Source organism: Pogona vitticeps, chromosome 1 (assembly GCF_051106095.1).
Source record: "Pogona vitticeps strain Pit_001003342236 chromosome 1, PviZW2.1, whole genome shotgun sequence".
Taxonomy (NCBI): domain Eukaryota; kingdom Metazoa; phylum Chordata; class Lepidosauria; order Squamata; family Agamidae; genus Pogona; species Pogona vitticeps.
Window position 1 is genome coordinate 225,631,222 of NC_135783.1, and position 13,204 is coordinate 225,644,425.

General features: G+C 39.1%; 1 protein-coding gene across 1 annotated transcript in view; it reads left to right on the top strand.

The window, feature by feature from the left end:
• The window catches only part of TMEM163 (transmembrane protein 163), a 108,265-nt gene that overhangs the window by 71,000 nt on the left and 24,061 nt on the right, over positions 1 to 13,204 (top strand). Inside the window, exons 3-4 of the mRNA XM_020779626.3 lie at positions 756 to 799; positions 1,678 to 1,769. Coding sequence (XP_020635285.3) covers positions 756 to 799; positions 1,678 to 1,769 — 136 coding nt within the window. The remainder of the gene's footprint in view (positions 1 to 755; positions 800 to 1,677; positions 1,770 to 13,204) is intronic.

A 13,204-nucleotide genomic window follows, 5' to 3' on the forward strand; every position in this document is an offset into this window, starting at 1 on the left:
GTACACAGTTTCTTCTGATAAGTGGCTTGACAAATAAATTTATGAAGATATTCAAATGAAACTACTTGATTTGTGTCCAGTTGGTAGAAACATGAATTGCCATTCATAGTTGAGGGCAGCAATATTCCTGCATAATCCCTTCTCTCAGTCTCTGAGATCTTTGGGGAAAGACCTTCTCTCTTGGTTCCACTGCCATCACCGGCACATTACTGGGGACCTGAGAGAGGGAGTATTCAGTGGCTGCTTTCACTCTATGGAGTTCCCTGACTCACAAGGCTCAGTTGCCCTCCTTACAGTCCTTCCGCTGGCAGGTGAAAACCTTCCTTTTTAAGTTGGCTTTTAACCTCAAAACGTTTCAGGACTGTCATTTTTAGAAATGGATACAACAAATTTTATCAGTATTTTTTTAAAAAAGCAGTCATTTTAAATTGATTTTAAATGAATGGTGTTTTCAACATTTTCTTGGTTTGTTTTAAGGATAATGCCCAAATTTATTGTGATTTTATCCATTTAAATTTTTTTTCATGCATTCATTTATTGTAAGAAAGGCAGGATATATTGTTAATGAGGATGATGATGTAATGGAAGAGGTTTTTTCATCACCTCTTTTCTTTATGCTGCAGCATTGTGACTAGGGCACTTTTCTGTTATTTCTAATGCACTGTGATGTGGTAGGTTTTCCTCTTTTCAAACTGTAGTACTCCCCATTTTAACAAACTAAATAATATTTTTTTAAAAAATCTCTTTTCTTTTAGCTGTCTCCATAATGAGGTACAGTGCGTCATCATTTGGATTTGCTGTAAGTAATGGCACAGTAAATTCTCTCAGATCAGACCCACTTTTCTGTTCTATGGATGTGATGGAGATCACCATTTCACAATGGAAGAATGTTGGGTTTATGGAGGAATGACGAATGAAGTTGATGAGTGATGTCTTACACGAGAAACATGCCTATTTGCATATATTATCCCTTCTTTAGTGCCATAAAGGAAAGACACTGGAGATGAACTCATTTTCCCCATTGTAGTCTGTTCCTTCATGCATGGTCCAAAGTAGTGCAAAGGCCCAAATCCTATTTATGTAAGATTTGCACAACTGGGTAATTGACAGGGTGCCGGATTGTACCCAGTTGCATAACTGAGATGCACCCCAACACCTCATTCAGGTACCTGTACCAACTTACATGAATATCAATAGGATTCTGGTCAAAGTAACAGACCTGTTGTTGGTTCTACATATATTCAGAATTGAGAATACATTCAAAAGTTTTGTACATCGTGTCCCTAAAACTATCCCACGTCCTGGTGATATGGCTCATGTGAATCCAAGACAGTAGTTTTATCAAATGATAGAATAATCTACACCACTGTTTCTTTTCATATCTTGTAGTAAACCTCTCTCTTCTCCCTTTTAAAGGACTCTCTTAAAAATAGGCTTACACATTCATAGCAGAAGGGTGGCAGAGCATTATTAATTCCCTTAGTTGATCTGTAGTGTTTTCTATCTGTGAAATGAAGGCTCAGCTCATTTTAATGAATGCAGATTCTTGCTTTAATGTATATGATTTATACCAAATGAATGTATAATCTTGTAGTATAATTAGTAGTTTTAGTGAAGTGTGCATAGTTTTCCTTAATAGCTGCTGCCCCAGCTCAATCACTTATGTATCTTTTCCAGTTTGATGCCACTTTGGATGTGTTATCGTCAGTGATAGTCCTGTGGCGCTACAGCAATGCAGCTGCTGTACATTCAGCACACAGAGAATACATGTGAGTAGGAACGATTATATTTACCTTCAATTAAAGGTTAATAGCATGGTTACTCCTCCCCTCCAGCATATTTTTGTATCTCTCCCTCACCTCTGCAATTTCCTAATAACTGGTTTTCCTGGCACTGTATGTGTTCAAAAACGCTATATATAATAAAAGTCCTTCAAAAGTGATCAACAAAAATCTTGGATGAGTTAATACTTATTTTAATTTTTTAAAATATTGCAATTGATGGGATTTTAAGTTCAAGCTTCTCAGATAGTCTACTCTTGTTGATTTATATTCCAGACTGAGTGAGCCTCAGAAGTGACAAATGAAAGGAAAACATGATTCTGTACAGTTAGCTGCAGTTCTCCAGAATATCATACTTTTGTTTTCCCCCTCTCTCAATAGTAGTATTTGGCATATGACACCTGTTATGTGGGGCCCCAAGTTTTGAGTCAATATTTAACTGTACCAGAGCTATTGTCCTTGGCCTATTGTCCTCTGGAAAGCCTCTCAACAGGTTTACATCCTGCTTTTAATGTTCTACCTTAAAAGAACAGCTTTCTGTCTTATTCTAACCCTTCCTCACAGGATTGTTTTGATGAGAAATTGGGAAAGAAGACAGCTATTGTATGTTGCCTAGAGCTTGCTGGAGGAACAGTGTGACATACGTACTCATAATATATATGAATGGAACATTTTCTGTTTACCTACATCATCAAACTAATTACTTCTGCTTAATAGTCATAAGCTCAGTGATGGCCCTCTGTACTCTGCTAACATAAATATTAAATATTTTAATTTAAAAAATTTAACAAATTAGCAGTATAAAACATACATCACTGATAGAGATTGAAGGGTAAAAGGAATGTACCAAAGACTGATGTACTGATTCACCAACCCATTGTGTGTGTTTAGTAAGTACATCTTGGCTTCAGACAGCTGAAGGTATTTTTTACCATAGTGAGTGTAGGGAAGAAATATTTCTGCCATACAGAACAGGGTGAATGAGCTGAAGTCCTCAATTTTTCCCATTTGCTTTAGATCATATTTTCAATTGCTTTAGAACACATGAGCAGGGATATGCATCTTACCTTTCTTAGTTTGATAGTTGGATAAATACATTAGGAAAAATTGTATGAAGAAAGATGCTTAACGTGTTGAGAATTTTGATTATAATGTGTATTCTCATAACATCAGCAGAGTAAGGAGATATTGGTTAGCAGAGATACTTATGACACTATGACAGAGAGAGAGTAAAACCAACAACTTAGTCTATTTACATATATGCATGGAGAATAGACATTCCTCTGGCAGCATAACATGACATGAAGCAACAACACACAGCATAGGAAAAAGTGATCTGACTTACAGCAGATACAGACGTTCATTTTACACATGACTTAGGTACAATTCTGTGACCAATCAGAAAATACATTACTTCATTTTCTGTTACACAAAGTTTCATCATGTACACAGTTGTACAACGTTAAGTCTTAATCCTTGATACCCACACCTGAATGCAATCAGTACAGTGACTTAGGTAAAATCAGCCATTTTACATTTAGCTTTACAACATTAATATTTAATACATTTTCATATCAAAATCTCAACATAATGCTGATATGTCAGGGTGACATTCTGCCCAATCTGGTGGTGATTATGTCTTTAGCCCAAACTTTGACTGTGGACGTCATATTTATTTGCAGTAAATATTAATCAAGGAATATATAAGGATATGGTACTGCCAGAAATTAAGCATTTTAAACATTTTATTTCAGTAGAAATGTGAAGTACATTTAGTTCTCATGAGGGAGTTTTGGCTGAGATAATTTTAGATATTGCTTTATATATAAAAACCTTAATGTTTAGTTTTGTTTTTAAAAAATGATTGGTTTTCTGTTACAAGAAGAGAACAAGGCCCTTTTGGCTGGCAGTTTTGACAGCCAAGCTGTGAAAGAACTACATCTAACAAGCCTACCAGCTAGTTATTTGACTGAAATTGACAATCTTGTTTTATTCAGCATAGTGTCATCACAGTTCAGTGAATATTCTAATTAACTTTGCAGAGAGCTGCTAAATTTGGTTCCAACTCCATGGAAAAGACATCTTGCTAAATACAGTGCATAAGAGGAGAAAGGCTGCATGATAGCTGTTTACTGGCAAGTTTGGATGAAAACATTTGTACAGATTGCATTTGCATGCACCACTAGCTTTTTCTTAATCCTTAATTCTGTTGCCACACCTCTGCTGCTCTCAGAGCAGATTGAATTTAGAGCAGCAATTACTCAGGGTTTTATTACATCCCCAGTTAGAGACATATTGTTGTCACTATATTCCATTTGCCGGAAAGCCAATGGGATGACAATTAGATGAGGGAAAGCTTTGCAGTGGATGTTTTAGAGCCGCTAAAATTATATAAAATATATCTAGCTCTTTAGCTAGACTAGACGGAGAAACTTACTGTAGCACAACATTTGTAATAAAACTGTGCTACAAGAGCTACACAGTGGTTAACATTATTTGCAAAGCTAACGATGGTTGGAGAAGCACTGATGATAGAAAAGCCCAAGGCTAGGCTTATGAAGAGAAGCAGGCTGTGTTACATAGTGTTCCAGCTCCATCCTTTTGCTCTCTGTAAACCAGTGGTAGGCAAAGTGTAAACTGTAAAATACCTGCCAACTCCAGGGCTTCAAATGTGCCCCCCCAAGTATTCCTGGGCATGTCAGCCCAGCAAATCCTGCTCCCAAAGTAAAACATTAAAAAAAAAGTTTGCTCAGAAAGTCTTCTTATGCCCTCCTCTCACATTTCTCTTTCTAAAATTTGCCACTAGAAGGCATGAGGAGAATTACTCAGTTTTTAAAAATGTTCTCTTCCACTGCATGGTTCAGTCTGGCTCAGAGGTCATCAATCAGTTGAACAGTGCTGCTGGAGTCCGATTTGCTTTGTTGTTTTCAGTCCATATCTTGATGTCTGGGGCTATGTAGGCATAATGGAACCACTGAATTGCTCTTCTCTCTTGTTGCTGCTGCTGTTCTGCCTTATTAAACCTATTGATTTATACAGAAGTAAAACTTAAATCTGGTGAATCAGGTTTAAATGAGGTAGCATAATGGAATGAATTTGACCTTCAGATACGTATATATATATGTATATATATTTGGGACTTATATACCGCCCTATAGCGCTACAAGCACTCTCCGGGCGGTTTACAATTTTAATTATACAGGCTACACATTGCCCCCCCCCCAGCAAGCTGGGTACTCATTTTACCAACCTCGGAAGGATGGAAGGCTGAGTCAACCTTGAGCCGGCTACCTGGGATTTGAACCCCAGGTCGTGAGCACAGTTTTAGCTGCAATACAGCGTTTTAACCACTGCACCATGAGTAATTAGAGTAATTGTTTAGAGTAATTGTTTCTTGTTTAGAGTAATTGTTTCTTGTTTATGTTTACTAAAGAAAGGAGAAAAATTCATTAAGTTGTTATACTTATTTTTAAATAAATAATTTTGAAAACTTGCAGTTGTAGCCATGCTCCTTAGGATTGCCAACCCTGCTGAAAAATAGTCATCAGCCTTGGCAGATTTGCCTACTCTGTTGTAGACCCCACTGGACTACTTGCAGGCTTTATAGATGTCTCCACATCCCTATGGTCATGGAAATCACAGCTGTGCTCTTGGTTCTACATCAGGGTTCTGTTCGCTCAAGCAAAAAAACTGTTGTATATGATCCCCAAAATCTGACATCTCACCTCAGAGCTTCCTTCTGGAACCACCAATCATTATTTTGAAGGAGATGACTTTTAATTTCGACTGCTTCAAATTCTGAGAAGGCCAAAGGAGCAGTTGATTACTTTGGTGAGTGAAGTGATATGTGGATAGGAACTACATGCTTAAAAGGGTGTTGTAAACACTCCCACTTAAGGTTCCCATTGGTTGAAATTAGAGATGGGCACGAACCACCAATTTGGCAATTTTTGATGGTTCAGTTAATAGCCGAACAGATGTCCTGCACTTCAAAGCCCCATCGACTTTGGCAGGCAAGCATTCAGGCAGCAGCCTGGCTTCCTTCCACCACCACCTCTGTGTGCTGCTTCTGAGTAGATGTTAAACAGCATGGGGGACAATATCAAGCCCTGAGGAATTTCATGACATAAACACCATGGGACAGAGCAACTGTCCCCCAGCACCACCCTCTGGACACGGTCAGCCAGGAAGGAGCGGAACCACCATAAAGTGGTGCCCCCAACTCCCAACCCAGCCAGCCTATCCAGAAGGACACCATGGTCGATGGCGTTGAAAGCCGCTGAGAGGTCCAGGAGTATCAACAGGGTCACATTTCCCCTGTCTCTCTCCCGGCAAAGGTCTGAAACCCAATTGAAATGGATCCAGAAAATCCGTTTCATCCAGCAGCACCTGGAGTTGCCCGGCCACAACCTGCTCCAACACTTTGCCCAAATAAGGGAGGTTCGCCACTGGTTGGTAGTTAACCACCAGCCTTGGGTCCAGGTTAGGCTTTTTAAAGAGTGGATGAATTAATGTCTCTTTCAAGAGTGGCTGAATTACCACCTCCCTCTCTCAAAGAGGCGTTCATGGCCTCCTGGACCCAGGTGTGAACCCAATGGCAGATCTTCCAATTAGCCAAGATAGGCAAGGGTCGAGCGGAGTGGTGGTAGAACGAACAGATCCAAGCACCCTGTCCACATCTTCAGGGCTCAATAATTGAAAGTCATCCATTAATACTTGACCTAAGCACGGCACACTGCACACATCCTCTGATTCTGCAGTAACGGTGGAGTCCAACCCAGTGCAAATCTGAGCAATTGGACTCCCAGTGGGATTTCCTCCACCTGCTCTCCAGCCATCTCCCCTCTCGCTTCATCACCTGCAGTTCATATGTATACCAAGGAGCTGTCTGGGCTCTGTGTGCAGGGAGAGGGCGCTTAGGCGCAATTGTGTCAACCACCCAGGTCATCTCCTTATTCCATAGGGTAACCTGAGCTTTGACAGGAGCGCCAACCGTATCAGATGGATAATCCCCCAGAGCATTCAGGAAACCATCTGGATCCATTAGTCTCTGAGGGTGGATCATCTTAATAGATCCTCCAGCCTTGCAAAGGGGAAAAGAAGCTAATAGACTAAACTTGACCAGGAAGTGGTCTGACCATGACAATGGGGTCACAACTAGCCCCTCCACATCCAAACCACCATCTTCCACTCCCGATGAGAAAACGAGGCCCAAGGTATGGCCCTTCACATGTGTCAGGCCAATGACACATTGAGAGAGCCCCATGGTTGCCATGGTGGCCATGAAGTCCTGAGCCGCCCCAGTCAAGGCAGCCTCAGCATGGATGTTGAGGTCCCCCAGCACCAACAGTCTGGGAGTCCTCAACACCAGGTCTGAGACTACCTCCATCAGCGCAGGCAGGGAGACTGTTGGTACGCCAACACAATCCCCAGTCTGTCTCATAAGCCCAACACACAATACAGGCCCTCAAGACCTCCTCTCAAAGGAATAGGAAGCCTGGTCAAAGAGATAGAACTCCTATAGACTATAGCAACTCCCCCTCCCTGACCCTCCAAGTGACATTGGTGCTGGACCGAGTACCTAGGCGGACACAGCTGGGAGATGGGAACACCACCCTCCTCTCCCACCCAGGTCTCAGTAATGAACGCCAGGTCAGCACCCTCATCCAGAATTACATCATGGATGAGGGCAGCCTTATTTTGTACTGACCTGGCGTTCATCAACAGCACCGTGTGGCTCGAGGGTTTGCTGATATTGTCACCTGATACCATCTGGTTGGAGGTAGGACTAGAAGAGGGGATAGATGTAAGATATCTAACCTCTCTTCTCCCACGCGGGCGTGTTCTACCCCCACCGCCATTCCTTCCCCTACCCAGCACCACCTCAATGGCTGTCCCCTCCAACTCCCTCCCCCCTTCCTGTTCCCTCAGATCCACTGTGGGTCTCTATGTACATAACCTTATGGCAATTGATAATCACAACAGAAAAACCCTTCTAAAGCCCTTTCTCTCCTCACAGCCACACTGTCTCTCAGTGCCTGAGGGACAGCATATGATGAAGACTCCCCTGAAGGCAGGAATGTTGTTCCAGTATTTGGCGTAATTTTGGAATGAACTTAGACCTAGAAAAAACATTGTCTAAATACCGAAAAGAAGTTGCTGCCCTGTGCTATTCCACAGCAGAATATGCTAATGCTATATGGTAAATAATTCAGCACATGCCAAACAAGTGGATATGATTCTCAATGAATCATGCAGGATTCTCTTCTGAATGTAAAGGAAAAACTGATCAAAATGCTTTATAATTATCTATTAGAATTAAAAATGCAAGATGAAATAGTTAAATAATGTATGATAAAATGGGCCCAAAATGTGGGACACAATATTAACTTAAAATCATGGTGACAAATATGGGAAGACAATATTAAGTCAACAAAAACAATTAATTATAAAGAAAATATGTATAAGATGTTCTACAGATGGTATATGACACCTGAAAATTTATCAAAAGTGTATCAAAGTATCTCTAACAAATATTGGAAATGTAAAGTAAAAGAAGGTAGTTTTTATTATATGTGGTGGACTTGTAGGGAAGTTAAAAGCTTTTGGAAACTAGTCCATGAGTTTTTACAAAAAAATCTTATCCTCTATAATTCTATATGAACCTGAACTGTTTTTGTTGAATAGCAAATAATGAACAAAATAAGGTACGTATGCAGCACCAAACCAATGCACTTCATAGATACCAATCCCCTAGACTAGTGGTTCCCAGGTGTTCTTGAAGTGCAACTCCCAGAAGCGTTCACCAGTAGCTGTGCTGGCCAAGGTTTCTGGGAGTTGCAGTCTAAGAATACCTGGATCATCCAAGGTTCGGAACTGCTGTGCTAGATGACAATTAAAATAAAGGAAAAGTTTTTTGCACATATCTCTAGCTCTAAATATGAAGCTGGAAGAAGCCAGGTTAAACCTATGGAGAACAGGAACAACACAGCTTGCCAAATGGATGCTGCTGGAGTGTCTCCCACCAGGACAGGATTCTGGCTGGACGATCTGGAAGTCACTTAATAGACTAGGATACAGGGCAAATTTTCTGTGATCATGGAGAAATTTAGCAATGCAGCACTTATGTGTATACAATTTATGCCCTACTATGTGTATAAAAGAAGATGTAGCAAATGTCCAAGATAACTCTATAGCCTGCTTATGGTCAAAATAGTGTAATTATCTTAACGTTTTATTTTGCTTTTAATTTTTCCTATATTTCATACACGTGGCCTTTTGCAACAACTGAAAGGAGGAAGATTTTTTGGTACATGGTGGCAATCTGATGTGGAGAGATCTCAACTCATAATATGGGGATATTAGTGTCAAAGAATAGGAGAGTGCTTAAAATTAAACATTGTGTTACATATTTTGAAGAACATTACAGAATTTACAACACATTTAAAACACAAGCTTTCCCAAGCGATTGCATCTCAACTAGTCACAAAGTACAACAATAATTCAAAAAGAATTGACTGAAAAGTGAAATATCCCTCTCGCAGCCTCAGTAAGGCAGTCAAACTCATAGAGTTAGGGGAATACATAAGACGACAGGCATAGTCATGGAAGTTAGTTTAATAGTAAAGATACATTCAACTTGATTCTGGTCACACCGGACTGCCTGGCTGATATTTGATGTGTAGTGAAATATTGATGAAATACATTTTGCCTATCATGGAACGCTAGTGTTTCCTCCTTGCAGTTATGGATATGCATGTAATATCATGGATTTGTGTGTGTGTGTGTGTGTGTGTTGGGGGAGTTGGAACAATAGGCTGTGGAGCTATAGGCTGTGAGTACAAATCCTTATTGTGCCTCCTGGCAGAGGAGATTCCCCAGAAGTATGTATGAAGGAGTGACATGCCCTGCCTTGTACACAGCCTTGGCCAGGCTGCACCATCCCAGAACTTTACTGGAAGGGGGATTAGTAAACTACTTCTGATGTGATTGGGTGTCTATTTGTGTGATTGGGTGTCTATTTGTGTGATACCATATGTACTCTAGGGAAACATATGCTGTCCCCCAGTGGCTGAGTAAAATAGGTGCAATGTTATAGCAGCCAAAGAATAAAAGTCTGAGATTTTACATTTTTAAAAAAAAAGTATTTTAATTGTTTGTGACGGATATGTGCAGAGTTAATGTTGTCTTTCCATTTCTTATGATTTTCAATGTCTTTCTAGCTTGAAAAGAGTTTGTTTGTTGTATGGGGTTAGAACACCATAAAATATTCTAGTAGCCATACAGAGAGAACAAAGTAAATGTAGAAGAGAGATGTGCCTCAGCCATTAAGATATACTGCCAGAGGTCTAAAGACAGACACATTCGTGAATTTTGCATGACTGCAGACTTTCGCAACCCATATACTTTAAAAATATGCTAACCTAGCTAAATGTGCTGAGTGAATGATGAGTCATCTGAGAAATAATACCATATGTCTCTCCATTGGTGAGTTTTGTACCTTACCTTTGGCTAATGTATTCTGCTAGATATAAACTGATAGCTATTTTCGGTGGTAGCTGACAAATATAGGTCCAGAATGTTATTTATGTCTTTATTTAAAAGATTTTAAAAACCCAGCTTTGCTTTTTAACATTCCCCCTGCCCTTTTAACAGTACTGAAACATTTAAAGATAGCAAAATCTTACCTTTTTTATGCACTAATTCAAATCTTCAACTTTGAATTTTAATAATTTTTGAAGACCTAGCTGTGTTAGCATATTAGGCAAAAACAAAAGAAAAATAAAGAAGACAAAAACATTGTAGTATCTTAAAGATTAACTGTTATATTTTAATGTGTGCCTTTGGCTAATGTATTCTGCTAGATATGAACTGATAGCTATTTTCGGTGGTAGCTGACAGATAAAACATTGTGGCATCTTAAAGATTAACTGTTATATTTTAATGTGTGCTTTCATGGATAAATCCACGTCCTCAGACATAAGATTAACTGCCCACTCTTATGTTTCAGAAAGTGAACTTGTTCACAAAAGCTCATATTAAAATACCGCAGTTAGTTTTTAAGGTGTCGCAACGTTTTTATCTTCTTTATTTTTTTACTTCTCTTTTGTTTTTATCTTAATTTGAACAGAATCTTGTAGCTTTTGCATTACTGATCTGTAGCAACATTATAGCTCAGAATGTAATTACATGGTCACATACCGTGGGATTTGTGCCACTTATAAAATGGGTGAATTCAAAGTGTTTTTTTTATGGACCACATGATGCAAAGGCTGGTTTGAATCAATTCGGCCCTTTTTTTTTGCTCCCAAAGCAGCTCCCCCTCCCCCCCCCACTCTGCTGCTGAAGAGGCTTTTACTTTTTCAAGCTAGAACAATTCAAATGGGCTTTTGCCCATACAGTTATTTGTGATCCATTCTTATCAAAACAGGTGAGATAGGCAGTAGGGGGTGTGAGGTTCAGGCCCAGGAGAGGACATGTAAAAGCAAAGCACTGTGATTTTAATTTGTGGGATCGGGTTCTAGTCCTGAATCCTGTCAGATTGTGTGAGAAAGACTTTTTGTTGTGAAGCAAAAGCTTAGAGCTGTCAATTGCTTAATTGGCAGCTCTGAAAGTGTCATTAAAATCATGTTCCTCTTTCCATCTATAACTTTTTCCTTTTACTTTTAAGTAACACATGCAGGAATTATCTCATCTCTGTTCACATATAGTTTTAAACTATGATAAACTGTGAGTAGATATGAAGTAATTCCTGCATGTGTAACTTGAAAGTAAGGAAAAGGAGTAATGGATGGGATGGGGAAGCTGGTGATCCCTGTTATGGAATCATTCTGGTATGTGAATTATGATGTATTTTTCAAAATTACTGTTCAGATATTTGATGTTCTGTACTCTTAGACTGTTAAATAACTTTCCATGTAATTTTTCTATGGGAAAATGTTTGAGAAAGCCTGAGTTTTAAATGGGAAATTGGCTTAACTTTGAACCATAAACATATCAGCAGAGGCAGGACCAAAGGAAGGAACGATTGGCAGAGGCAGGACCAGAGGATGGAAAGAAAGACAGGGGGCTGTGGGCTGGAACGTGATTTGCATCCAGTTTGAACAATTAACTCTTGAATTATCTGCAGCCCTGTGTACCTACTGTGATTTCAAAATTAATACAGGCTCTGAATCAATTCCAGTGCAACCAAAACCTCTGTTAAAATTAAATGTGGAGAAGTTCATATAGATTTCAGTAGGTGAACTCATAGAGCAAATCTAATTAGAAAGTTCCAGATAGATTGGATTGATTATATGAACAGAAATTGCTAAGTTAGCATCAGTATAAGTCCCATTCATTCAGTGGTTTACTTTAAGTGGAAATAAAACTTGTATTTAGCCCATAAGTTGTTGTTAAACACTGTATTTTACTATCACATTTGCTATGAATGGATCAGTCTGGTCTATTCATGTGTCTTGTTTCTTCCACTTCAGAGTATGATTAAAAGTGCTATTGAAACTAATAAATCTCATTGGCAGAGTCTATTTTACTTTTTCCGTTAGTAGCCATATTCATCTTTAGCATGCATCAACACTAGCTTTTATAAGCTAGAAATATAATAATATTTGTAGACTTTTAAAAAAGAAAAATGAATATTAATGTGTTCCAGTAAGTTATATACTTTTTATTCTTGGAAATTATATAGAGAAGTTGTATGGTTTTCAGGAACTTAAGATGTACAAACCGATATTAGTGCTTTTAATGAGACCAAACCTCTAGCTGGTGGGTCACATGGTTATGGTGTATTAGAATAATTAGGACTCAGCACCTGCCATGTCTTCCTTTTCATTAGCACCAGTGATGATCAAGAATAGTAAAAATACAATGTTTAGTTGGAACAGGATGTATATTTTGCCTTGTCAGCAGAGCTTCTGGTCCTGAGAAACACCTTCATTTCCCCCTCAATGGAACAAATCTGTGGTCTTGATTCTCTAGCCTTATTTATTTATTTAAATAAGGTCTTTGGAGACATCAGGTAAGAGATTCAGGCATAGAATGTGATACTGTTTGGGTGTGAAAGCTAAGCTAGCCTCTAATTTCTGTTGGACAGAAATGTGGAAATGGAAGGGATTGTCACTCTCAAATTGGCCTTCTCAGCCACACTAGATGCTGTTCCAAGTCCTCTATTCAGAGCATGTTAACATAGTCTCTCGAGGATGCCTAATCTAATCTAAGAAGAAATTTCAATTGTATTCATGATGAAGGAAGACAAGCTGTTCAGTGGCTGAAATCCAGTTATTTTGCATAGTAAATTGCACTATAGTAAGTCCATTGCATATGTGAGGTGTGTCATCCTCTCCATATGTTTTGTTGATTCAAATGCACCCACTCTAGTTGTGATTTACTTTAGTGTAATAAACAGCAGTTAGAGTAGGTAAATT